Source organism: Malania oleifera, chromosome 9, assembly GCF_029873635.1.
Source record: "Malania oleifera isolate guangnan ecotype guangnan chromosome 9, ASM2987363v1, whole genome shotgun sequence".
In the NCBI taxonomy this organism is placed as follows: domain Eukaryota; kingdom Viridiplantae; phylum Streptophyta; class Magnoliopsida; order Santalales; family Ximeniaceae; genus Malania; species Malania oleifera.
Genome location: NC_080425.1, coordinates 17,950,828 through 17,976,975, shown reverse-complemented (window position 1 = coordinate 17,976,975; position 26,148 = coordinate 17,950,828). Strand labels below are relative to the sequence as shown.

At 33.9% G+C, this 26,148-nt stretch overlaps 1 protein-coding gene across 6 annotated transcripts; it reads right to left on the bottom strand.

The window, feature by feature from the left end:
* Positions 1 to 4,700: 4,700 nt before the first annotated feature.
* Positions 4,701 to 24,678, bottom strand: LOC131163818 (probable protein phosphatase 2C 9). Of its 6 annotated transcripts, none has more exons than XM_058120592.1 (7): positions 24,428 to 24,678; positions 24,239 to 24,325; positions 23,928 to 24,101; positions 22,910 to 23,149; positions 22,263 to 22,539; positions 5,209 to 5,363; positions 4,701 to 5,095 (listed from the first exon to the last, which is right to left on the bottom strand). In XM_058120592.1, the coding sequence occupies exons 3-7, from the start codon at positions 23,964 to 23,966 to the stop codon at positions 4,955 to 4,957; spliced, it is 852 nt and encodes a 283-aa protein (XP_057976575.1). In that variant the 5' UTR covers positions 23,967 to 24,101; positions 24,239 to 24,325; positions 24,428 to 24,678; the 3' UTR covers positions 4,701 to 4,954. The 6 variants fall into 6 exon arrangements, with proteins under 6 accessions (XP_057976575.1, XP_057976577.1, XP_057976576.1 ...); XM_058120594.1 differs by having other exon boundaries at positions 23,928 to 24,026; positions 24,239 to 24,330; positions 24,428 to 24,650; XM_058120593.1 differs by having other exon boundaries at positions 23,928 to 24,026; positions 24,428 to 24,650.
* Between the last annotated feature and the right edge of the window lie 1,470 nt (positions 24,679 to 26,148).

The window sequence follows — 26,148 nt, the reverse complement described above, 5'->3', positions numbered from 1 at the left end:
GGTGTAATCTTTGGGTCGTTACAATAAATCTTTTCAAAAACATTCAATTTGTCTCTTGTATAACTAGAGCTAAAATGATTTTTTTTTTTTTTTTTTTGTAAAAGTGCACACTATGTCGTAAAAGGAAAAAAAAGCGAGACTATAATTTTGTACTGTTTGTGAATCTAATTCTATATTTTATTTCACATATGTCCAAGAATTATAATATTATTTCATACAAAACTAGACTCATCATTCTCTACAGAAAATTTTCATGTAAACGTTTTGGAACTATAATGAATGATTAATAATTAATAAAAAATTGTCATTTGCCTTAAAGTCAGAAGCAGAAATAAGTATACTGTAGTATACTTTCAAAATATTTCATTCATTTTTTTTATATGAAAGTAGACATTATGGGGCTTCTAGAACAATATGACACGCTTAATTTGAATAAATATTCTATTTATTATGAATTGTACAAATCAACCAACATATTCTAACCTCTGCCATTAAGCATCTCAGCGTATCTGTAGTGTTTGAATTTTATCTCTTCAACGGCTACTCCAGTTGGCATGATTATTTTTTTATTAGAAACTTGACTCGTTGATAAGTCAATATGAATTTTTATAGAATTTTATTTGGTATTTAGATGATTGTTTGTAATTTTATAAAATATATCATTTCACCTGAAAATTAGATTTCTTGTCATATCATTGATTGTTTAGCAACAACTTTAATCACATGGAGCCAAAACCTCTCCAACATTGGTGGAGAATTTTGACTATAAAAGGAGTCCAATTTCAAAGAAGAATGATAAGAGAGAAATTGCTATAAAAGTGGTCTCCTATTTTCCTTCATATTTCTAAGTTATAGAGTGTTTTGTTTTTACTTAAGAGAACACTTTCTTGTAAAAATTCTTTTAATTAGTTATAGTTTTCTACAAGTTCCAAGTCTCATTTCTTTCAAGAGTTTTAAGTTGTAAGCTTGAGTTGTAACAGTAATCTACTTAGAGATACTAAGTCACATATCATTTGTAATTTCTCATCATTTTAAGTGTTGTTTGAGCCCTAGAAAAATGCTCGTATTGTATTCTAGCCCTTATAAAAGGTTAGGTTTTGTAATTGTGCTCTTGTCCTGGTTGAAAGGCAAGAAGTTTGTTAGTGGAACCTCGGCTGGATTTGATCGAGAGACTAGACATAAGTGCTCGTGAAGGAGACCGAATCACTATAAAAGAGTTTGAGCATTTCTCTTCCTACTCTCTTACATGTCATTTGATTGAATTAATTGCTCAATTGTGTTTGTGCATATTTCATACATTATCTTGAGTTATTGAAACATATAGAGTGAGCTGTGAGTGAACATAAACTTATTTTTATCTGAACTTCTGCAATGCATTTACTAGAATATACGCACTAGACTATTATTCACCAATAGTTTGATAAAAGGAGTAAGTGTCATAAAAATTAGAAAAAAAAAAAATCTAATTAATTATCTGTGCCCTGATAATGATGTTACATAGTGACTAAGCCTACCCTCTCCCCATTCCCCTAGTTGTAACTATGGTATTAACCCTCACAAAATCTCCTTTACAACCCTTGACCTTGAGTATGGTTCAACAATGGCATCAGTCGCACTGTGAATAGCTACTGCATTAATAGATACAAAACTAGTAAAACCATTCTCAAAACTTGGTTCTTCCTTTTGCTGTGTCAGCAGCTCGGTTTAAAATGAATCAAATATTTTTTAAATTTAATAAATATTAATAATAGGTATTAAACTGAAAAAATGTTGAAAGTTATAAATAGTGTTTGATTGTATTTAAAATGAGCGATATTTGGATTCTTACTTTTATCATAAGGTAGTATATAATTATTTTTAAACATATTTTAAATTAAAAATATTAATATTTTTTAATTAACAGCTTTATTAATAATTATTTTAATTATTTGGAATTAAAATTTAAATATTTTGTATTAAAATTAGTATGAGATTATTGTTCTCAATTAATAATAATCTTGTCATGAATATACCTTATTACTATCATATTAAATTATGATACAAATAATATTATTAATTAAATTTAAAATTTTAATTTAATTTATGTTAATTTGAATTAATAAATAGTTCATCCAGAATTGGATTATAGTAATTAATATGTGCTTTTTAATGTATATTGAATAAAAATATTAATATTTTTATAATTGAAATTTAAAATCATAATTATGTTAACTTTCTAATTAAAATTTAAATATTTTCTATTAACTAAAATAATATAATATTATTTACTAATTAACAATAATTTTGTTAATTATATATATTTATAACATGCGATTATCACATTATTAATTTATGTTAAAAAGTGTATTAATAACTAAATTAGAATTTTGGTTTTATTTAATATTAATTTAAATTTACAGTGGTTTTTTATTAATTTCATAACTTAATTATATTTTATTGATAATTAATAGATTGCAATGCATAATAAAAAATATGATTAATTTTTAACTAAAAATTTAATTAATAATTATGTTAACTTTTATTTCAATTAATATTTAAAAATAATAAATAATTTAATTAGTAACTATGTTAGATGCTATTTTTAATTAATATTTAAATATTTTATTAAGTAAAATATTATAATATTATTTTTGATTAAAAATATTCTTACTCTAAATTCATGTTTATAATGTATGATTATCATATTAATTTATGTTAAAATAATATTATTAAAAAAATTAGTATTTTAATTTTTAATATTAATTTATATTAATAGATGATTCTTTTTCTTCATTTCATAATTGAATTATGTTTCATTAATTATAATACAAGTGCTTATTTTAAGTAACAGGTACTATAAGCACTTTTATTTTAATTGCTCCCAAATGGGGGATAAAAAATAAGTATTTATTGCATAAAGTATTCAATAAAGTATTTGTTTTAATATATAGTATTTTTGTTTAAACTTAAAAAGTATTTATAATAAATAATACTAAACTACTTTTAGATAAGTACTTTTTATATGAAGGTACTTTTTTATAAGTACATTCCCTTAACATTAAGAATATGATCCCCTTTAGTTAAAGGAAGTGTAGGATCTAAAAAAGCAAATTCACAAGAATATATCTTATCTTTTCTCCCCAATTCCAATCAAAGAGTGTGTCAGTGTATCCAAGTTCTTGATAGCTTCATTAGTAGGATCCTTTCTAGGTTATGTTTGATTTATGTGTTTTGTGGATGAAAGTGAAGTAGGAAATGAATGAAAATTATGAAATAAAAATTTGAATAGAAAGGATAATGAAATCGAGTGATGAATTCAATTCCATTCTTTTCAATTTGTATTCTATTCCAAAGGTGTAAATAGAAATTTTGTCATCACGGGTAAGAGTAGAAAAAGTGTTTATTAAAATATACTCAAAACCTCTGATTATCGAATCTCTCGATTTGCCAGCCCGAGTCTTGAAAATCTCCATTGATGAATAAACCAGCACTCTCCCTCCATTTTAATTGGTTCCAAGTAATCCAACTCTGTTAACGTTCTCAAAAGATTCACCAAACAAAATTTTCCAACAAGCAGTTGTTCATGCTGAGCAACAAGAGCACTACCATCACCAGAGGAGGAAGAATTTTTTTGCAAACTGCAGCCGAGAGATTTTTCAACCTTTCTGACCATATCCATGGAAGTTTCTCCATCAGAACAATTGAACCAGATTAAGTAGCAGTGTTCACTTAACAGAAATTCATGCAAGAATCACAAATTCATCACGACACAATAATATATTTTTTCCCAATTCAATCCAATAATTTTTTTCACTTCATCTGTTAATCTTATTTATTTATTTTGATGTTGGTGACATTGCAAATTATGAAGCATGCACTAGCTTACAAGGATGCAGGATGAGGAATAATTTATGCGCAGGAGCATCCTACAGTACCGGTTGTAGGTGGAAGGTTATGCAAAGCTAAAGATTGTCTGCAAATGGTTTTGCCTGTTCATAATGTTGTTTGTCTATTTATTTGTAAAAGTAGGTGGAAGTAATTAGTTATTCAAGGACACGAATAGGACACAGATTGAAGTCGAAGATGACGCAGGAAGAAGAACACTTGTTTTGTTTGATTGAAAAGAGAGGAGAATCATACAGGAAACAGCAACTGGACAGCGCAAAAACATGGCAAGAACAAAAAATACTCTTGGAAAATACAAACTATTATAGCTTACATGTATACTTTGGCATATATTGGCAGGTGGATGACTTGACATCTGAACATGGCAAGAACAAAAAATACTCTTGGAAAATACAAACTATTATAGCTTACATGTATATTTTGGCATATATTGGCAGGTGGATGACTTGACATCTGTCCCAAGGCAGCTCATGACAAAAATTGAAGGTTTAAATTTTCCAGTTTACACAAACTGTTCAACCATTGACACCCAACCATAGAGAGTAAGGGTGTATCTTTCCTTCAATATTGGGTATAAATTTGGTTCTTGTTCTTAACACACATCAGATTCAAATCAAAACTCATTTTAACCAAAATGTGATTCAGTGGCATCCCAATGCCCAGCCCACCATAGAAGTTCCTCACTCTGGACGGCTATTCTAAACTGCATCACTGAAAAAAATCTTCTCTATCACAACAAATGCATCCCTTGGCAGTCAGTAATTACATATGCCCATAGCCACTAAAAGGCAGCTCCAAAGCCACAAGAAAAATTATAGTACAAAGAAAACGGTACTAGATATCAAAGAAATCAAGCAAATAGCAAACAGTGCGACCAACACGCAACTTTTGATTTTACATTTTGGGAAGGGGAAGATATAACCAGCTATGCAAGTTTTTTTTTTTTCCCCACAAACTTCTACTTGTTTCCATGAGATTTCCAAACTGAAGTTAAATCTATAAAATTGCATCTTGTGCTATTAAGAAATTGCAAACATACAAATCCTGCACTCTAGGGGTAAAATTCACTTTACCCCTTGAAACGAACAACAATGCAGGATATGTCATCTTTACTCTCTCTATGCAATGCTTCGGCTATTAGTTGCCCGGCTGCTTTCTGCGGGTTCCTGGTCCTTATTGCTCTGTCAACTGCCTCCTGATTGCTCATCACCTGAATTAATCACAAAAACAAGGAAAAAGATTATAGAAACAAGGTCACAGTGTGTTTGTTTGTGTGTGTGTATTGGGGGGGGGGGGGAGAGAGAGAGAGAGACGATGTATCACCTTCCATAGACCATCGCTTGCAAGGATGAGAAGTTCAGTACCACAATCAATATCAGCACTTCGTACGTCGGGATCAGACCGCAAGTGTGACTTGAGGTTCTTGTCTCCAAAGGCTCGAGAAACTGCCAGCTGACCATTCACTCTTGCAACATCTCCTGGGATAAGATGCAACATAAATTATTCTATGATTTGAATGGACAACAATCTGACTGTATAAAATTGCAATTCTAGACATACAATCTCTGATACCCAGATTATTCATTCATGGTGAAGTAACCGTTTAAGATGCCAGATGGTACCCAGATATTCATACGAGCACTTCAAAATAATGAAACTTTTTTCAGAAAAACGATTAAAAAAAAAATATGACAACCCCAACACATGAATGTGCACCCAGACTCAACACTGACACCCAAGTTCAAGTAATATAGGACATAATATGTAAATAATTCAAATTCAGATTGAATTATTAGCTCAGTGGTATTATTCTTACGTAACAGCTCACCATCATTAGGCCTTCTAACTGAAAAAAGACCACAAACAGCGAACTATGTCCAGTGGACTGCCAGCCCTCGCAGGGAGAAGAGATTAATTGATGCAAAAAATTCTAAAAACACTACTCCCAAGTGAAAAATTACTTTTAAAAGAAGGAATTCAATTTTTTTGCTCAGAGACCAAGATGGGTTCAGTGTTAAAAACTCAAAAGCTAGAATGCAGATCAAGTGATTCAGAACACAGCATATTTTCAGTGCAGCAATAAAAAAAGCTAGCCATAACCTAATTATTTCGTCTATTTCATGCAAGCTGAAATATGCAAAACTTTCAGAAGACATAAAAGCAATCAACCAAACAAAAAGGTCAGATGGGAAGCCTAACATAAATCAAAACATAAGGCACTATTCTGTGACCTGACAGTTGCAAAATGCTAGGTATCCAAATGTGAACTGGAAGCTCTTGCACTTCAATGATAATCTCATAGTCCTATCCATGGAGGAAAAGAGAATCCTCAGTCCTATCACATTGAACCACATTCTAGATCAAGGGAAAAAAAAAAATTACGTTATCTTTAACCCGTGCTCAGACTAAAAGTTGCCAATTTCAAGCCATCTCAGCCCTTTTACCATCCCAACACAAGCTCAGTTTGGTAGGCAAAGGCAGAAAAAGTGAGCTACAACAGTTCAATGTTAAAAAACTTGGTGACAAAAATGTTGAAGGCAAGGGTGGGTGCTTCATAATAGTAGAGATTAGAGTTTAACAAAGGGTGGGGATAAAGGTACAAGCCTCACTCTCTTTGAGGATCGAATGCAAATATGAAATTATTAAAAAGCAAAAAGAGAAGGAAGTTCTCCCATCATGGGCTCAAAACTTTAAAAGAAAAAAAAAAAGAAAGTGGACAGGTGGGGGATGGGGAGAGACAATAGAATGCAGTAGAACTCCCGCTGGGGGCCAAATAAAAACAATAGCAGAAAAAGTACACTCAGAGAGCAACACCATAAATGGAATTCTGCTTTTCTGCACATTAAGGCTGCATTTGGAGAGGGTATTTAAAAGTGATTGGGATTTCTCAAATTCCATCATTTCAAAATCCTTGAATTGCAAATTCTTTTGTTTGGATGAACTCTTTTCTAAAACTCAAAATTCTTTAATGTATGGACTATGCTACAGTCACAGAGAGAGAGAGAGAGAGAGAGAGAGAGAGAAGCTTTTCTGAGGCTAAAGGAAGGTAGCCCTGGGATGCTGACATGGGTGCTGTGATTAGCCCCATGGTCACTGGAACCCTGTCATTTTCACGCATAAGCCAGTATCCCTTGAACTCTTTAGTACTGTAAGCTTTCTCCAGGTTGTATAGTATAACATTAAACATAAATATATAAATATCATGGTCCAGTCAACTGGCCAACTCAGTGGGGAAATATAGAATTTTGTAGTGTGGACAGTCATCCCTGTTCACTATTTTGTTATATGGGCTTTCCAAGATTGTTCCCAGTTAAACACAAACATGCACATATTATGGTCCATAAAGCTTACCCAAGACACTATAGTCTATCATTCGAAAATTTTTCGACTTTACACGTGTTAAGTGACATGGTTTCATTCATTTTAGAAAGATGATATCATGAATTTATGTAATTTTCAGTTTTGACTGCATTTACGAACCAATGCATTAAAATGTCATGTAAATGATGGGAACAGCATTTATATGAAAGTTATTTACTTCATTTTTTTTTTTTTTACTAAATTGTGCATATTAAGATAGATTTACAACTGATCAAAAATTATAGATTTAATTTTTTTTTAAAACTTCAAATTAATAGAAGTAATGTGGATGCAGAATAACTATTATAGAGTGGAGATGACAGGTGCAAAACTGAAAGTCTGGTGATTTTTGGATAGAGCAATCAGAAGGCATTTTTTTGATAGAGCTTCTTTATGTAGTATGGCTCAAGGGATGAGTCCAAACTGTTTCTCATAGAGAGAGAGCTAAAGAAGACAGCACAAGTTCCATTGGCCAAACATGCCACCAACAAATGCAAGCAATGTCGTATAGTCAGATCATTGAAGGACATGAAGGATGGTATGACTGGATACTTCATATGGGCAGGCTAAAAGCAATGACTTCATCTGCAGTCCACCCAAAGCATGCTTCTGAAGATTATACTCCCAAATTCTACAACTTGGTGAGCTTATCCAAATATCTATCGGGGAAGGACATCATGATATCTACGAATCAGCGAAGGGTTGAATACGCAAGTTTTGTGTGTTCAGCTGCCATTCAACCATATACCATGACAGATGCAGCTCAAGTGGTCTACCACATGGAAGATGAACTGAACAGGAATTTCTCTGCAAAATCTTCTACAGAGAATGTTATCTGAAGGAAATGAACCTTTTTTTTTTTTTCAAGTGCCAGTTAAGATCCCAAGCAGTTTCCAAAATTTCTGATGAGCCACTGCCTCCTAGCCCACGAAATTCATCACAAGCATGATATCTACGAATAAGCAAGGGTTGAATACGCAAGTTTTGTGTGTTCAGCTGCCATTCAACCATATACCATGACAGATGCAGCTCAAGTGGTCTACCACATGGAAGATGAACTGAACAGGAATTTCTCTGCAAAATCTTCTACAGAGAATGTTGTCTGAAGGAAATGAACTTTTTTTTTTTTTTTTCAAGTGCCAGTTAAGATCCCAAGCAGTTTCCAAAACTTCTGATGAGCCACTGCCTCCTAGCCCTCCAAATTCATCTCAAGCAAGTAGCGATTCGAATTTCGAGAACTATCAAGAGTGATAGTCTATCCTGTTAGTGGCCCATTAAAAATGTAGCAGTGCTTGATGAAAGAACTACCAAAGGTGTATAGACGGGGAGCAAGAGCATGTGTGGGAGAATAAGAAGAGACGTAGAGCTCCTAATGAAGTCTCTACCACTTGGTTTTTATTTATATTAAATAAGAAAATAACAATAAGACTAATATACCCTTGAATAACACACCAATCCTTACACTTGCCCTCAGTCTAGGGCATACACATCATAAAGACCCAGTTGCTGCATGTTCTCACATTCTAAGATGTGACGAGGGCAAACATATAACTGAGCTTACAATATATAAAATTTTAAAATCATAAGATTCTACCAACTATAAAATAACAATTTGAATAGAAAAAATAATAGTAAGACTAAAATGCTACTTGTAAAGAAGTTGCTTGTCATGTTAAATATAATATTAGCCATTCAAGAATAATAGTCTTATGACTAAGGCATATGCCACATCAAAAAGGCGTACAAAGAACATAATCCTTTGCAATGAGGCGGGACAGCTGACTACCTTACATAACACTTGTCTTTTGAGATTTAGGTATTTCTAACTAAAAGTGTGGAAGGATTTAATAACCACTAATCTAATAGAGGGAAACACTCTCGATTGGGTCAATTGGCGGAAAAAGATTCATGCAGCCAACCCCACCTTGTGCGACTTAAGGCTTGTTGTTGTTGTTTGCTGTTGCATTTCTAACTAAACCTCAACGTGTTTTGGGTTGCCTTGCCTTGAGGTGAGCCTTGATTGTGCCTTTTAAAGCATTGTTCATCAAAGGAAGCTATAAAATGGGGGTTGCAGCCATTTAAAATAATTAAGGGCACAAAGCCTGTGTATGCAGAGTCTGGGGAAGAAGCAAACCACGATGGGTAGATGACAAATAACTACTAGTGAGAAAGGATGCAGTGTTAGATTACCACTTTACCTAAAAGCTAAAGCTGTTAGATTATGGGCCAACAATGTATATCAAGCTTTAGCACTCCCCCGCACATGCAGCCTGATTGCACATGGAAAGATAAACAAACAATAAATAACACAGGGAATAAGATATTTTTTAACCACCACTCAATAAACGTGGGCAACAAGACTAGAACCCAAGGCCTCTTAGCAACCATAGCTTTGGTACCATGTTAGATTAACACTTCACCTAAAAGCACAAGCTATTAGATTGTGGGCCAACAATAAGTAATTGTATATTAAGCTTTAACATGCAGTAAGAATTGCATCCTCAAATAAAGATTAGGAACATTTATGGAAATTATTGACCTAGTTAGTATCAAGCAGATGTTAATTCTTACTTTCTACAACTTCATCCTGCCAAGCTTTAGAAGCACAAGATGATTGATAGAAGAGAGCATGGTTCTCAAAAGATGATTTAGGCCTAGAGAAGATATATTTTTGTGCATTATCATTAAAACACGAGCAGGTACATTAACCTGATTAAGAACTAGGGCACAGAAGGTTTTAAAGCTGGTAAAAACATCTTCAGCTTTTCAAAGGATGGTTGATCAAGATGACAAACCACCTCATTATCAGGAAATAAAGGCCACGAGGCACATGCCTTTGACAATTATTTTCCTTGTCCATGGATTCTTAAAAAATAGAGTATGAAGGAGAGAAAGAAACAAAACAATTAGGAGAATGAGTTAGTTCGCTCACAAACAATAGATGAATAGATTAAAGGGAAAATTAGGTGCACTTAAAATTGAAGATAGCTATAAATTTGGATTAAGATTAACCATACCTAGTAGGGGCAAGACTTGACCCAATGGTAAACCAGTTAACCAAAACACAAAGGTAACAAGTTCAAATCTCAAAACAGTCTCTCCATTGCGGAGGTAAGGCTGCATTCATGATGCATCACGCCCTCCCCAGACCCTTGATATGGCATGAGAGCCTTGTGCACTTTGTGTTGTACTTTTGGAGTTTATTAGTCATACCTAATCCTGACACATGAGAAGTATTACCATTTGCTAAGATCACAACAACACCAATGGGAGTTATAGTAGATGAAAACAATAATGCAGAATCAGCAGTCATGTGATCAAGGCTCCTGTGTCAATAGCCCAAGGCATTGAAGCAGAAACAAGGTAGACAAAAGTACTATTTTTGTGTGCTAGAACAGAAGCAGATGATCAAGGATCACTTTATCACTGAACATTACAATGATGCTAAGCATTAGCTTAAAATTGAGGATATTCTGGGTGGGATTTTTTTATTTTTAAATGTTGATTCTAAGGAATTTTTATTTAATTAATCAGCGTCTGAATTAAATTAAAATGTGTTTTCCCCACAAATCTCCTCTTCCCTCTCTTTTTCCCTCTTGGTTATACTTATACCACACCACTACCCCATTATAATGCCATTTAAGTTCTAATGTATTAAAAGCAAGAACTGGTACAATGTAACTTTGTTCACCTTTCTAAGTTTCTATCCATAAGTCACCTCCAAGGATCCATTTACAGGAGTTCACAATCACATTGAGTTACACAGATATAACTCACAAAAAAGGCTCATAATATGCTACCAAAAAGATTTTAAATTCTTTACCATGGGACTGGAAGTGAGAATTTGATACTTTTGTAAAAGATAACATGGACGAAAATTTTATAACAAATTTGCAAGAAATCAAGGTGGGAAAGCACAATAATTTTGATGCTCACAATAAATTCTGTCTCAAAAGAGTTAGAATACACATTCCAATTAAATTTTTTTTTTCTTTTATGAATGTAACAATATATTGAATACATGCATGTCAAAAGTCAAAAGGAACTCCATTTCCTTTTATTTCCTTTTCTAACTATGTGTTGGGCAGATAATAGTCTTGGCAATCCATAGACTGCAGTGAGACTCCATTGCTGCTGTGGTGGATAGATTTTTGTAGATGGTCTATTCTATTCCTCATTGAAATGCCAGCGTAAATGTCCACGATGGATGCTTTAGAAGGTTTTATCTCCGGATGTGATTACAATAACAACAACAACAACAAAACCAAGCCTTAGTCCCACTAGGTGGGGTCGGCTATATGAATCCTTTTCCGCCAATTTATGCGATCATAGACCATTTCTTTTGATAGATTCAAAGATATTAAATCCTTACTCACTATCTCCTCCCAAGTTATTTTAGGTCTACCTCTACCCCTTCTATTGCCCCCCACAGTAACTAAGTCACTCTTCCTCACAAGTGCACTATGTGGCCTACGTTGTAAGTGTCCATACCATTTGAGTCGTCCCTCCCTTAACTTATCTTCAATAGCAGCTACACCTAACTTACCACGAATATGTTCATTCCTTAATTTATCTTTCAATGTTATACCACTCATCCATCTAAGCATTCTCATCTTGGCAACTTTTACTTTTTGGATATTATGTTTCTTCGTCGCCCAACATTCCGATCCATATAGCATTGTTAGTCTTATAGCTGTCCTATAAAACTTCCCTTTCAATTTTAAGGGTATTCTACGATCACAAAGCACACTTGAAGCACTTCTCCATTTTACCCAACTTGCTTTAACTCTATGCATTACATCATTTTCAATTTCTCCTTCAGCATGCATAATAGATCCAAGGTATCGAAATCTACAAGTGCTATTTATTTCTTCATCATCTAGTTTAACTTTGTCCCCAATATTCCTCCTATCATTACTAAAATTACATTTCATATATTCTATCTTATTTCTACTTATCTTAAAGCCTCTAGATTTGGCCAAAGCTTCTCTCCATAATTCTAACTCAGCCTCTACTCCGTCCCTAGTTTCATCAATTAATACAATATCATCTACAAACAACATACACCATGGAACCTCTTTTTGAATACTCTCAGTCAATTGGTCCATCACTAAAGCAAAAAGATAAAGACTCAAAGCAAATCCTTGATGCACACCTATGGTGATTGGAAATTCTCTAGTTTCTCCATCTATAGTCCTTACACTAGTCATTACTCCATCATACATATTTTTAACAACATTGGTATACCTACTACATACAACCTTTTTTTCTAAAACCCACTATAGAATTTCCCTAGATATCCTATCATATGTTTTCTCAAGGTCAATAAAAATCATATGCAAGTCTCTCTTCTTTTCCCTAAACTTTTCCATTAATCTTCTTAAAAGATAAATAACTTCTGTGGTAGATCTCCCAAGCATAAAACCAAATTGATTTTCTGAGACCTTCGTTTCTAACCTTATTCCTTGTTCAACTACCCTTTCCCATAATTTCATAGTATGACTCATAAGTTTAATTCCATGATAGTTATTACAATTTTGAATATCTCATTTATTTTTGTATATAGGTATTAAAGTGCTTTTCCTCCATTCATCTGACATTTTCTTAGCTTTTACAATTGTATTAAATAAATTAGTCAACCATATAATTCCGTTATCACCTAAGCATTTCCAAACTTCAATTGGGATGTTATCTAGTCCCATAGCTTTCCCATTTTTCATATTTTTTAGTGCGAACTTAACTTCGTTAACTTTAATTTTGCGAATAAATCTCATATTTTTAGTCTTTTTCTTATTTGACAATTCCAAGTTTAAGCCTTCTATTTGGTTTTCATTAAACAACTTACTAAAGTAAAGTAACTTCGCCATCTTTCTTTAATATCTTTGTCCTTAACCAAGACAATATCATCCTCACTTTTTATACATTTTACATTTCCTAAGTCCTTACTCTTCATTTCTCTAACTTTAGCAAGTTTAAATATCTCTCCTTCCCCTTCTTTTGTACTTAATCTATCATACAAACTATTAAATGATCTATATTTAGCTTCACTAACAGTCTTTTTTGCGTCTTTTCTTGCCTCCTTATATTTTTCAAAGTTATCTCTGTTTCTACATTTTTGCCACGTTTTATACCAAATTCTTTTTGTCTTTATGATTTTTTGTACATCTTTATCCCACCACCACCTCTCTTTGTTATTCGAGAATCTTCCTTTTGATTCACCTAAAATATCTTTTGCTATCTTTTTAATAGAGCTAGCTAATCAATTCCAAAGAGTATTAGTATCTATCCCATCCTCCATGGTCCAAACCCCATCTTTAATAATTTTATCTTTAAATTTTATTATATTTTCTCCTTTTAGGTTCCACCATCTAGTTCTCTTACACTAGTTTATTTTATCCTTCTTTTTCCATTTTTTAATACATATATATAACACTAAAACTCTATGTTGTGTGGTTAGGCTTTCACCTAAAATAACTTTACAATCCTTGCATGATAAATGATCTACCCTCCTAGTTAAAAAAAAAAATCTATTTGACTTCTATTTTGTTCACTTTTAAAGGTTATTAAGTGTTCTTCTCTCTTCTTAAAGTAAGTATTCATTATACTAAAATCATATGATATAGTGAAGTCTAAGATCATCTCCCTAGACTCATTTTTGTCTCCACATCCATATCCTCTATGTATTCTCTCATAATTTTTATTATCTCTTCCAATGCGTCCATTCAAATCTCCTCCTATAAATATTTTTTTAATCCCTGGTATGCCTTGTATAATTCTATCCATATCTTCCCAAAATTGTCTCTTAAGATTTTCTACTAAGCCGACTTGAGGAGCATAAGCACTAATGATATTTATTATCTCTTGTCCTAATATCATCTTGATTTTTATAATTCTATCCCCTACTCTAGTTACATCCACAACGCTATCTTTTAAGTTTTTGTCTATAATAATGCCTACTCCATTCTTATGTTTTTCTTTTCTAGTGTACCAAAGTTTAAATCCTGATTTATCAATTTCTCTAGCTTTTTCCCCCACCCACTTAGTTTCTTGAAGGCAAATTATATTAATTCTTCTTCTGATCATTGTATCTACAATTTCCATGCTTTTATCCATAAGGGTCCCTATATTCCAAGTTGCTAATCTAATCCTAATTTCCTGAACTAATGTCTTTACCTGCCCACGTCCAAAATGATGCAAGAACCCTCGCATATTTGACACTGTACTTGGGTGCCGATACGGCGCGTCGCTTCGGAGCGACAACCTAACCTACCCTCGCATACTTTTCGCTACACCAGGTGGTCCAAGTGCAACGCGTTGCTCATAGTGGATGCCCCAGCAAATATTCAGTAAGAATTCATATCATAGTGATTAGACAAATTTTACGCAACCCTCCTCCTTTACCCAGGCTTGGGACCGGCTGTGTGTGAAAAAAATTAGGACATTAAGTGCATCATAGGTGGATGTGATTGGTTTTTATAATTACGAGAAACATCCTCAATTAGTAGTCTCCTTTTCATTGTTTTGTGGCTTGGAGTTTGTGGAACAGATTGATTTCTTTGGAGAATGTTGCATGCATCCAATTCCTTAAGAGGTTTTCTTGGTTACTTCTCTTGAAGATTTTTGGAAGAGTAGAAATGAATGCAGAGTGGCAAATTGTGGAACCATGCATCTTTTCATTTTGAGGCATTTGATTGGACAGGTCACAGGACTTCTCACACTTTTACTAGTTATTTTCCTTCTTTACTGCTTTGGGATATATAGGCTTTATTGCATCTTTATGAGTCCTTCTAGTTTCTTCTAAGGAGTGTGCTTTTCAGCATTTCTTCTCTTTCTTCTTGTTTCATTTTTTTTCTTATGATTCCTTATCCTTTTGCCTTGTATTTTATTCATCCTTTGCCTCGTATTTTATTCAATCAATGAATGTTTGCTTTCATTTTTGTCACATGCTTTTTTTTTTTTTTTATAGAAAAGGAAAATTAATTACGAGAGTACATAAGAAACAGGAAAAGTCCCAAAAATAACTTGCTAGGAGACTATAGAGGATAAGTGATGTCCTGGTTAGACTTCCAAATCCTGAGGATTAACAACTTAGGATTTGATTCCAATAATCCAATTATTTCAGAGCTAGGATTTCATATAGGATTCATGGATGGCAGATGTCAAATGTAGTCACCCAAAATTGTAGTACCGCTACAGTCAAGGGGCATTAGCACATTAACGAAGAGTATGTTGGTAGAGGTGGTAAGTGTCAAGTGATCTTGTAGCAGAGGAAAAGGCGAGATGGGTGAGTTGGCACAAGCAGTGGCGATGAAGGGGGAGCTGTGGTGTTGGTGATGCTGTGCCAGTGTAGGCATTGATGCATCTCTAGTGGCACGGTGCGGGTACAATAGAGCTAGCATTAGATACATTGTGAAGATTAGACACTGGCGATTTCTAGTTCAATGTGTCAGTGTTGACATGCAGAGTTGAGATAAATTTTGAGGTCAAGAAGTTGCACTATAATATGACATGATGATAAAAGAGCTGGTGCCAGTGGAAGCAGCAGTTTGCAGTGGTCGTAGTAGGCCTGCAGAAACTCCATTTGTAAATGTAGTATTGAAATGACAGAGTGATGGGGATGGTAATAGAACCAACGGCTACAGCTAGGTAAACTATGCAATTGAAATCAAGTCCATAACTTCTTATAAACTGGATTCCCTAAATAGCTACAAAATATCATCCCAGAATAATGCAATTATGCTTATGCTAATGACTTTATGGCCCTAATATTGCGGCTAGCCATGAAATGTTTCAAAAACAACAATATTTCTGTACATTAAAAGAACAAACTTTCAATGATCACCCTGAAAAGTTATGACATGCTAACTAGGAGAAGCATTCTGACTAGGACACCATATTTGTAGATTTTGCAATAAAAATTAGGTAAGTCTTCTGCATGGTTTGTTTTCATTTTCTTAGACTACAAGTGTAATGCTGACTAGAGCACTGTGTTTGAAGACATCACTATTATGTGTTGGTCAATTCTCAGCATAGTCACTCTACCATTTCCTAGAGTACAACGAAATAACCAACCCCAGTGTGAAATATCAGTTCAACAATGACGACCACCAATGGCAAATGGATAGCAAAATGGCTTACAGGCCAACTAGAAAATATTTTTTATACAACAGACCTCTCTTGCTAGTTTGATTTACTTCAACAACATTCTTACAATAAGGAAAATCCAACTCTGATTACTGTATCAAGATAGAATCATGTCACTAAATCCTTGCATTACAGCAAAAGGATTCAAGACCTACCATGCCAACAATTCTACCAAGTACCAGCGGCTTATTTAAGTTACGTCATAATAGGATATGATCATTTCCAGCATTATCATCAATCAATACTCAAAGTACAGGATTTCACTCGCAATAAATTGATCACCACCAAATCAACATTCAAAATGTAGAGACCCGAAGAATTATAGTAATTAAATAATAAAAAGAAAGAAAAAGAAATTTGAAAGAGGACTCAGCAGGGTCTTGTCGACGAACAGGCTTCTTGGGATTGTCGACGTGGACACGTGTCTCGTCGACGAGAACTTATCGAGAGGACTGTTTTTAGGATTTGAAATTCGTCAACAAGGGTGATATGTTCGTCAACGAACCTCCTTCTTGGACCCGTTGACAAGGTGACGTGGCTCGTCGACGAGTCAGCACTTTATAAATATGCTGAACTCGGGATTTAGCGAGAAATTTTACATGGAAACCCTCTCTCTCTAGAAATTCGTCCCCTCTACCTTCTTTCTTTGATTCCGACTTTGTTCCTCGCCGGTTTGATGATCGGAAGCCGCCATGTTACTCCTGGGACGATTTTCTTCAAGTCTACCGGAGTAGATCGTTGGTTAGGCCAACTTGGGTACCATTCCAAAATCTGAGTAAGTTAGGTATTTTAAGTTTTATAAGGTATTTGGTATTTCTGGACTGAGAAAAGTATAATAGATGGAATAATACTAAAGTTTGGTTAATTTTGTGGGTTTCTCAATAAACTAGGTAGGGATAAATTAAGTCAGTACTTTTCATGAAATTATTATTTATTATACAACATTTATTTTCAGAAATTACGTATGACATAATACAGTGTTTGTGAATATTGCTGTTGAACAGGGAAATGAATTTTATACATTTTAGCATAAAACATGATTTTAGTTCAGATTTTATATTCAGAATAATATTCACATTTGTGTGGCATGAGTATGATTTTCCATGTAAATTATGTTATACTGAAATATTATGATTTCTCAGAATAAGCATGTTATGATATTTTTTAGAAAAACCATAAAAATAGTACAGGAACTATGGTTTTTAAATAATATGTTAACAATGCAGAAATATCAAGATTCAGTAAGTTATGTTTTATGCCGGCACAGATGCCATGTTTTATACGATATGATATGCCGGCACAGATGTCGTGATTTATACAATATGATATGTCGACGCAGATGCTGTGATTTATGTTGATATAAATACCGTAAATGTATGTTATGTTAAGAATCCAAGAAAATATGATCATGTCAGATATTTCTATGAAATATGAAACAGTTATGTATCAGTATCATGAAATGTATTATATGTTATCAGAACCCGGATGGTTTAATTTAGTTTCACAAAGCACAGTACCGTAGCTATATGTTCGAGTTCATGTTCATGTTAGTGCTACCACACATCTCAGATAGAGTGTGGGAGATGACAGTCAATGTGGCTTCATGGTAGTGCAGGTGTCCCTCTGGCAGTCTGGACCAGGAGGGGCAAGCCCATCGTACTTATAGACTTATGTTTGACTTAGCATGGTTAGCCAGCCATTGCTAGGTCCCGCCTTCAGACTGCACAACCTAGTCATGTGGGGGTAAGACATGACATCGGCTAGCTATCCATCCCGAGTATTATTTCAAGTATTGTACAGTTATATAAGATGGTTTACATGTATAGAAATTTAGTATGTTATATTATGTTATGTTAAATCATGTTTTATTCATAAAGTATATAGACAGTTTTACATGTTATACAATTGAATACAATCCATATTTATGTCATAATAATACTCATGTTGCCACACACTGATGTTAGTTTATCTCCCCATTACTGAGAGGTGTCTCACCCCAACATTATAAATATTTCAAGAAATCCAGGTAAAAAGGCAGATAAAGCCCCGCAACAGTAGAGGTTGACCAAGCTACCCTGTCAAAAGGGTAAGTAGTTGAGTTAGGGTCAGATTGGTTTTTGGGTTTTAACCCTAGGATACTTTTTGGGTCCTCTTGTGGACGTTTGTATATATATGATAGATTCAGTAGAACTCTGGTATGGTTTCTGGTGTTTTGTATGATATGTATGTAATTTTATGTTTTCCCCTGCTTAGGTATCAGAGATGTATGACAGGTTTATCCTCGACATCCATGGGTCCAAGTTGATCACGACTATTGCAATTTAGCAAGATTTTAGGATTATTATGTATGTTATTATATATGAAGGAAAAAAAAAAAGTTATGGTAAAATAGGCAGGTCGTTACACAAAAGCCTTGCAAATGCAAAATCTAATTTAAAATAAATAAATAAATAAACAAATAAAAAACAGAAGTGTTATAACTAGTAATAACAAGTTCACTGTGACAACTCTCCCCCAGGGACACTTTGTTTTTGGTTATAGTCAGCATAGACAATTCATATTTTAGTGTTGTATCTTAAACATTTCATTTTCTATTGATGTTCTAACATAGAATGGTTGTATCTTAAACTGTTTCTCGTATGTTTGGAAACTCACATGCGCCCACTTCTCCAGATGATTTTCCTCAATGCTGTAAAAGGCTCCCAATCAAATCAAACCACATAATTGTCTCTCAATGTTGTTTAGTTTAGAGCTGATATTTGCAATCTTTTGATACGATGTAGTATGCTAAGGAAGAAGGTTTTTAAAATATTGGGAAGGCATGGTTTTGTTCCAATGACATTGCGCTTAAGCAATAGACGGGTAGGTGGAGTTACAAAATCTTAGCAAGAAATATTTTCCATATGTTTGCTCTACTAGGGGCTACATGCAAGCAAGTATGTTATTTTTGCAAATGTGAAGGCTGATTTCTAGCTTAAGGGTCACAAATAGTAGAAATATAAAATGGTTTGTCAAAATCATTTGATACACCATGGCATCACAACATGAAGCAAATAAGGAAGTGTTCCAATATGGTAAATACTGTTAAAACTTGATATACATTGTTGGCCCACAACCTAATAGCTTAAGCATTTAGGTAAAGTGGTAATCTAATATGGTATCAACGTTGGTTACCAGGAGGTCCTAGATTCTAGTTTTGTTGCCTGTGTTTTGGTGTTTGCAAAATTATTATATTCCCCTGTAATTGGTGTTATTTCATGTGTGGGGGAGTGTTAAAGCTTGATATGCATTGTAGGCCGACAACCTTATAGCTTAAGCTTTTAGATAGAGTGGTAATCTAACAAATAAAAACGAAAAAATAAAGCAATAATTTATAAGCAACAAAAATCGCTTCTAACACCTGTAGCACTACTGTCCCTTCTCCTGGTGTTAAGAAGGCAATGGAGGTGGATGGAAACCTCCAGTTTGTCAATAAAAGTTTGATTATGGATGTTTCTGTGATCATTGTCAGACTAATCATTCTAAACATTTCCATGTCCTTGAGTTGTTCAAAATAGCAGATACTAATAAGATATGGTGAAAATGTTAATGAGTGAATAGTGAGGTAGTCAGTTGTGTCATGGTACTCCAAGAGTCCATAGATGTACAAGAACACAAGCATCAATAGCAAGTGAAGCACTGAAGGCAATGATTGCAACTGTACTCCATGTCACAGAACCCAATTGTGGCATTCATGGAGATGTTGAAAAGCTCTCACAGAAGGATTCTTTAATTCTTGTTGGACTATACAACTGAGTTTCCCAACCACAATAGCTTTTGAAGTTAGCAACCACTAACACAGCTTCTGAAGTTGGTTACCATTAACATGGTCATGTTATGGTCCTTTGAGTAGTAACAATGAAAGCAATATTGCAGATTTAAGAACATAAAAAAATAAGGGAAATAAATAAGCTTGCATGCATGGGTGACATAGAAAGGGAGAGGCAACTTGAGGGACCAAGAGCATTAATCCGCATAGCTGCAGAGTTCTAATATCTGCATAGTCCCTTAATTCAACTCTATCAAGAATCTACAAACTAGTAAACCAAATCTACAAAATCTCATATTATAGTCATTCTACAACAAATTACGGCTACTTTACTCAAATTCAAGATGAGCAGACCTGGAAATAATGAGATGTTAAAATTCTCTCAAATTATTAATTCATAGCCTTGCTGCTAAATGAAAAATCAACACAGCACTCAAACTGCTCATAGTGTATCAACTGTTTAACAAGATTACACTCAAATTTAGGAAGAACAAGACTGCATTAATATTGAATTCTTTCAAATAAAGAAAAAAAAAAAGAGATTATCTTTCTATCACATAGAGCACAGAAACCCTTTTAAGGTAATCACAATGACTGCTGAGCAAAAAGTGAGAAAAACCATTTATTGTGTTCAATATCAGCAATAACTATAACCAATAATTGTAGCACATGTTAAAATTTTAACCAGGCCCAACTCATTCTTTTAAAAAGAAAAACTTTCATCAGAACAAGCATGGTGTTGCATGAGTATTTTAGGTACCAATTAGCTGTTTAGTTCTGTTTCATGAACTTAAAAGTGCCTCAAAAAAGGGGAGGATGCTTTGCCTTTATGGTTTTGTTTATTACATTTTAGTAAGTTAACACCACCATCTATATGCCTTGTGTTTGAATATGAGGTTCTATTTTTTTTTATATTTTCATTTAGTACTATTTTAATATTTTCCACTAACGAAAAGAACTCATTAGCATGGTAGCAGCACCAACGGAGTTCCTACGCTTATCCAAGACCAAAATCATATACAAGACAAAAAAATCGTCAAACGACAAAGCACATCAAAATCTGCCCAAAAACTGGAAGTTTGTAGTCATCTGCCATTACACAAGAATATTTCCTGTCCCCCAAAGGCTGCTTTAAAAAGCCATATTAATAGGGTCACAAATCTTTTAGATTTCTCCATCATGGCTTCCTTTTCAACCACCCATTAGTAAGACACAACATTAAAGAAAACCAAAGTAGAAACCCCCATCTAAATGAATCTTCTTCTTTCAAATCAATTCCCAAAACATAAAATATGTCAAGCAAATTTGAGAAAATTCCCATTTTCAGATCCTGGCAATCCCCACAAATGTTGCATGAATGAGATATTGCTAATTAAGTTATGTAATCATAGGAACTAATCAAACAAGCTTTATACATTGCATGCAAAAAAAAAATTCAGGAAATAATTTTTCAAGAAGAGTTCCCCACACCAATTGTCATGCTAGAAAATAGATAGATTCCCCATTTCATAAATCAAACTGCACATGCATGAAAAAGAAAGTCAATCTTATATTCCTATCCTTTCCTAATCCACTTCCAAACCCATGCCCTGTGCATGACTCTCGAACTGTTTTTGACCAAACATTATAATCTAGGTCATATTTGACTACAACCAACCCATCCTCCAAAGATGGTCCGTCTTGACCACAAATTCGCATCTCCACCTACCAAGATGGGCTCTGTAAAAAAATATTTGATCTCCCATGGAAAGCATGTTGAGGTTTAAGTAGTATACAACATAATGGTAAAAAATTATATTAATGAAAGATCAGGCATTTCTAGGAAGATTCCAATCAAATCTTAGAACATATATTCTTTGCAGACAATGGCTTCTAGCATAAAACATGAGTCTCATACGAAAGAATGAGACAAATGCTTAGACATGCAAGTAACATATGCACATGCAAATGCATGCATTTGGATGTGTACACGTGTTCACAAAACATACTCGAATCATAAAGCTAATTAGTTAACTTCTTAAACAAGAAATAAATTGGCAATAAGCATTAGGAATCATTGCAGAACCTGGCATGTTTGAGACAAAGCCGCCTCTGTCTTCAATGCTACCCCGCTCAGTGTTGGGCTCATGATCAGTACTCATCTGGATTGCCTGACCACTCTTTGAAAGAACTGCTCGGGAATCTCCAACATTGGCAACCCACAACTTCCTACCATTTATAAGAATTGCAGTAACAGCAGTGGACCCACCTCGCCCCAAGTCAGGATTGTGTGAAAGAATTTGCTCGTCTGTTCTCTCATATGCTTTAGAAATGGACCTGCTGGTCTCACTCCAAAACTCTTCCTGCAATGGTTTAACATATTGTTAGATCACACTCTTTCCATATCATTTTAACGGAAGGGAGAGAGAAGCCAGATATTTTTAATAGTTTTTTGGGGTAGGGTACTATGGAGACCATTCCATGCCTGTTCCACAGCACTAAAAGCATGTAGCCATTGAGTTAAAGCTATCTTTTCACTAGCACAAACACTATCAAAACAAAAAAGCAATAAAATTTGCGCAAAATGTATGCAGTTGTTTCAAAGGTCATAACAAACAAATTACGCTCTTCTAAACTCAATATAAAACAAAATGTGGAATGGTTTCACTCCCATGTGGGGTCCAAATGCCAAATTCAAACACATTCACACTTCATTTTAGACCAAGAACCCACCTCTTCTAAAATATTCGAAAACAAATGCTTTTGCAGATAGGCAGGCACACTATCTCCCAGATGCCCATCATAAATAGCAAAAAGTCCAAGTTCATGTCCATGGAACTGAACAAACTTTGCTACATGATAATCCTCCATGGGATGATTTGCTTTCCCTTTTACTAGGTTGAATCCATACTTGGGTAGTCCCTGCTGGCTTCTCCCCCTGCCAGAGCTGCATGATGGGCGACCACCTAGAAGCTAAAGCAAAAGAAGAACTTCAACTTCAAAATATTTGTTGTTCATAAAACTACAATATTGAAACAAAGAAAATCAAAATTGTAAAATGTAATAATATAATTTGTTCACTTATGGTCACCTCAAGGAGGGAATAAAACATAAAATAATGAAACAGAACACAAAGCCCCAATGAATTTTTAATACGAGACAGAGAGCTGAAAGTGAAGCAAATAAGGAAATTGAGCAAAATATATTGTGTATTTGGAACACTTTGTAACATTAATCACCATAACAAAAAGGGTTGTTTGGGCGCTTTTGAGAATGGAATAGACCAAACCCAATCTAATTTTCAAAATAATTCTAAATTTTAGGCCAAAAATAACCAAGTACGAGAGCATTAAACCCCTCTTAAGCATTTAATGTCTTCATAATACAACCCAAACACCGGCCAAAAAATCAATAGACCTCATCCAAAGGATATATATATATATATATATATATATATATAGGAATGGAGAGCCAGAGAACTTGCCGGTAAAAACAAGCATAGATCAGCTTTGTCCTACCAACTTAAACCCTACCAGGAATTTATGCAAAGAAAAGAAAGAACCTCCAAATTTATTACCTCCCCAATTAACTAAGCAGCAAGAACAAAAAGCACCATAACAAATCACATAGATCATGTGCTTTTCAGAGCCGACTTAAATTAACATGGCAAAGAATTCATAAAAGTAAATTAAAGGAAAGTTAAATAAACAATTAAAAAATATTAAAAGGAAAAAAGCCAAAATAGGTTCACCTGAGAGCAGACAAAATGGAAGCAGCCTATATTATCCATAAAATTTAGCCCGCCCTCACCGACTTCTTCTCTTTATCACCATCCACCTCTTCCACTAACCTGAAATTCTCAAAAATTTCACCCGAGAAAACAAAACCCAACTCGGAAGCTTCAATTTTCCAAGAATTTCCCAAACTGCACCAACAAAATAAGAGCTCCGATCATCCAAACAGCAACCCAACAACCAATCACAAGCACAAAACACTACACCACTTGAAGAAAAAAGAAAATGAAAGAAAATAACCAGATGGGTATCTCAGAATTTTCCTTACCGATCCTCTAGTTTCCCAATTCCGCAGCAGGAAGAGAAAAGGCTATGCAAGACTGGAATTCTTCCTTCTTGGCTTTGGGTTAGGTCCCTGTCCTTCCTCACATACGCAAGAAAATGAGAAAAAGTACAACCATTGACGTACAAAACAAAACAACACACATGTAATATATAGAGGATAAATCAAAATTACATTTAATTTATGCGTGTGTGCAAGGAGGAAGGAATCGTTGGAAGAGTGATGTGCTTTGGACCCAGCAACGGCTTTGGCCTCTTGGGGTCGTCGCCGAAAATGAGCAGAGAGTGGGTGCCAAAGGGCACAGGATCGAAAGGCTTCAGCTACACCTTATTGACTTTGTTGGGTCTGCATTTCTTTATTACTGAGACTATTCCGTTTGACCATCACAGCAGGTTTCGAGGTTCCTTCCTGCTTCCATCATTATTATTATTTATTATTTTTTGGTTGATTATTTATTATTATTAGTATTATGGCATGGTATCGATTCGGTCTCCCATGAGTGCGCGACCTTACGTCTGCAAGTCAGCCCCACTTTTCATAGTGGTACGCTACTTTAACTCTCCAAGGATCTTTTTCCTTTTTTTCACTTTTTATATATATAACTTGGTTTTGTTTTTCAAAAAAGAAGAAAAACAAATTTTGTCGCATATGAAAAAAATGAAATTTGCATACATGAGCATATTTGCTTTTACAAAAAGATAGGCTTTACACCAAATCAGAAATATAATTTTTAGCCGCCACTACAAAAAAATTAGTTTTTAATGACGAAATTATTAGTAACGAATTCAATGTTGTCATTAAAAGTAAGTATTAGTGACAGATTTGAGAACCGACGAAATTGAATCTGTCACTAATAATTGTCACTAAAAACCGAAAAAAATCACGAGAAATAGTTTTTTGCGTAAAAATTATTTCGAAAAAATATTTGCGATGATTTATACAATATTAGTGACGAACAAGATCCGTCACTAAAAGATATTTATTAGTGACGAATAAATAACCGTCACTACTATTATTTTAAAAATAAATAAAAATTTTTGTTTCAGAGTATTAATGACAAATTTATATATTTTTTTACTATTTTCCAGTATAAATGACGGATTTGATAACCGTCACTAATACTTCCCGTATTTAAAAAAAATAGAAAATTTTTATTTCAGTGTATTAGTGACGAATTTATTTATTTGTCACTATTTGCCAATTATTAGTAATAGATTTGAAAACCATTACTAATACTTCCCGTATTGAAAAATAATTCCAATATTTTTGTTTCAGAGTATTAGTAACGAATTTATATATTCGTTACTATTACTCCAGTATTAATAACGAATTTGAGAACCGTCACTAATACTTCGCGTATTTAAAAATAAATAATTTTTTTGTTTCAAAGTATTACTGATGAATTTATTTATTCGTTATTATTTGTCCATTATTAGTAACGGATTTAAAAACCGTCACTAATACTTCCCATATTGAAAAATAATTCCAATATTTTTGTTTCGGAGTATTAATGACGAATTTATATATTCATCACTATTGTCCCAGTATTAGTGACGAATTTGAGAACCGTCACTAATACTTTAAATATTTAAAAATTAATAAATTTTTTTATTTCAAAGTATTAGTGACAAATTTAGATATTCATCACTATTGCCTCAGTATTAATTACGGATTTGAGAATCGTCACTAATACTTCCCGTATTTAAAAATGATTGCAATATTTTTGTTTTAGAATATTAGTGACGAATTTATATATTTGTCACTATTGCTCCAGTATTAGTGACAGATTTGGGAACCGTCACTAATACTTCCCGTATTTAAAAATAAATAAATTTTTTTTTTTTTAGAGTATTAGTGACGAATTTATTTATTCGTCACTATTACCCCACTAGTAG

What these genes read in the sequence shown, in the direction of transcription:
- LOC131163818 (XM_058120592.1), bottom strand. Translation starts at nt 23,966, where the DNA reads ATGGATAATATAGGCTGCTTCCATTTTGTCTGCTCTCAG. An exon ending in TCCATTTTGTCTGCTCTCAG is followed by an intron (nt 23,150 to 23,927) that starts GTGAACCTATTT and finishes CTTTTGCTTTAG; the next exon opens with CTTCTAGGTGGTCGCCCATC. An exon ending in CTTTGTCTCAAACATGCCAG is followed by an intron (nt 5,364 to 22,262) that starts GTTCTGCAATGA and finishes ATCTTATCCCAG; the next exon opens with GAGATGTTGCAAGAGTGAAT.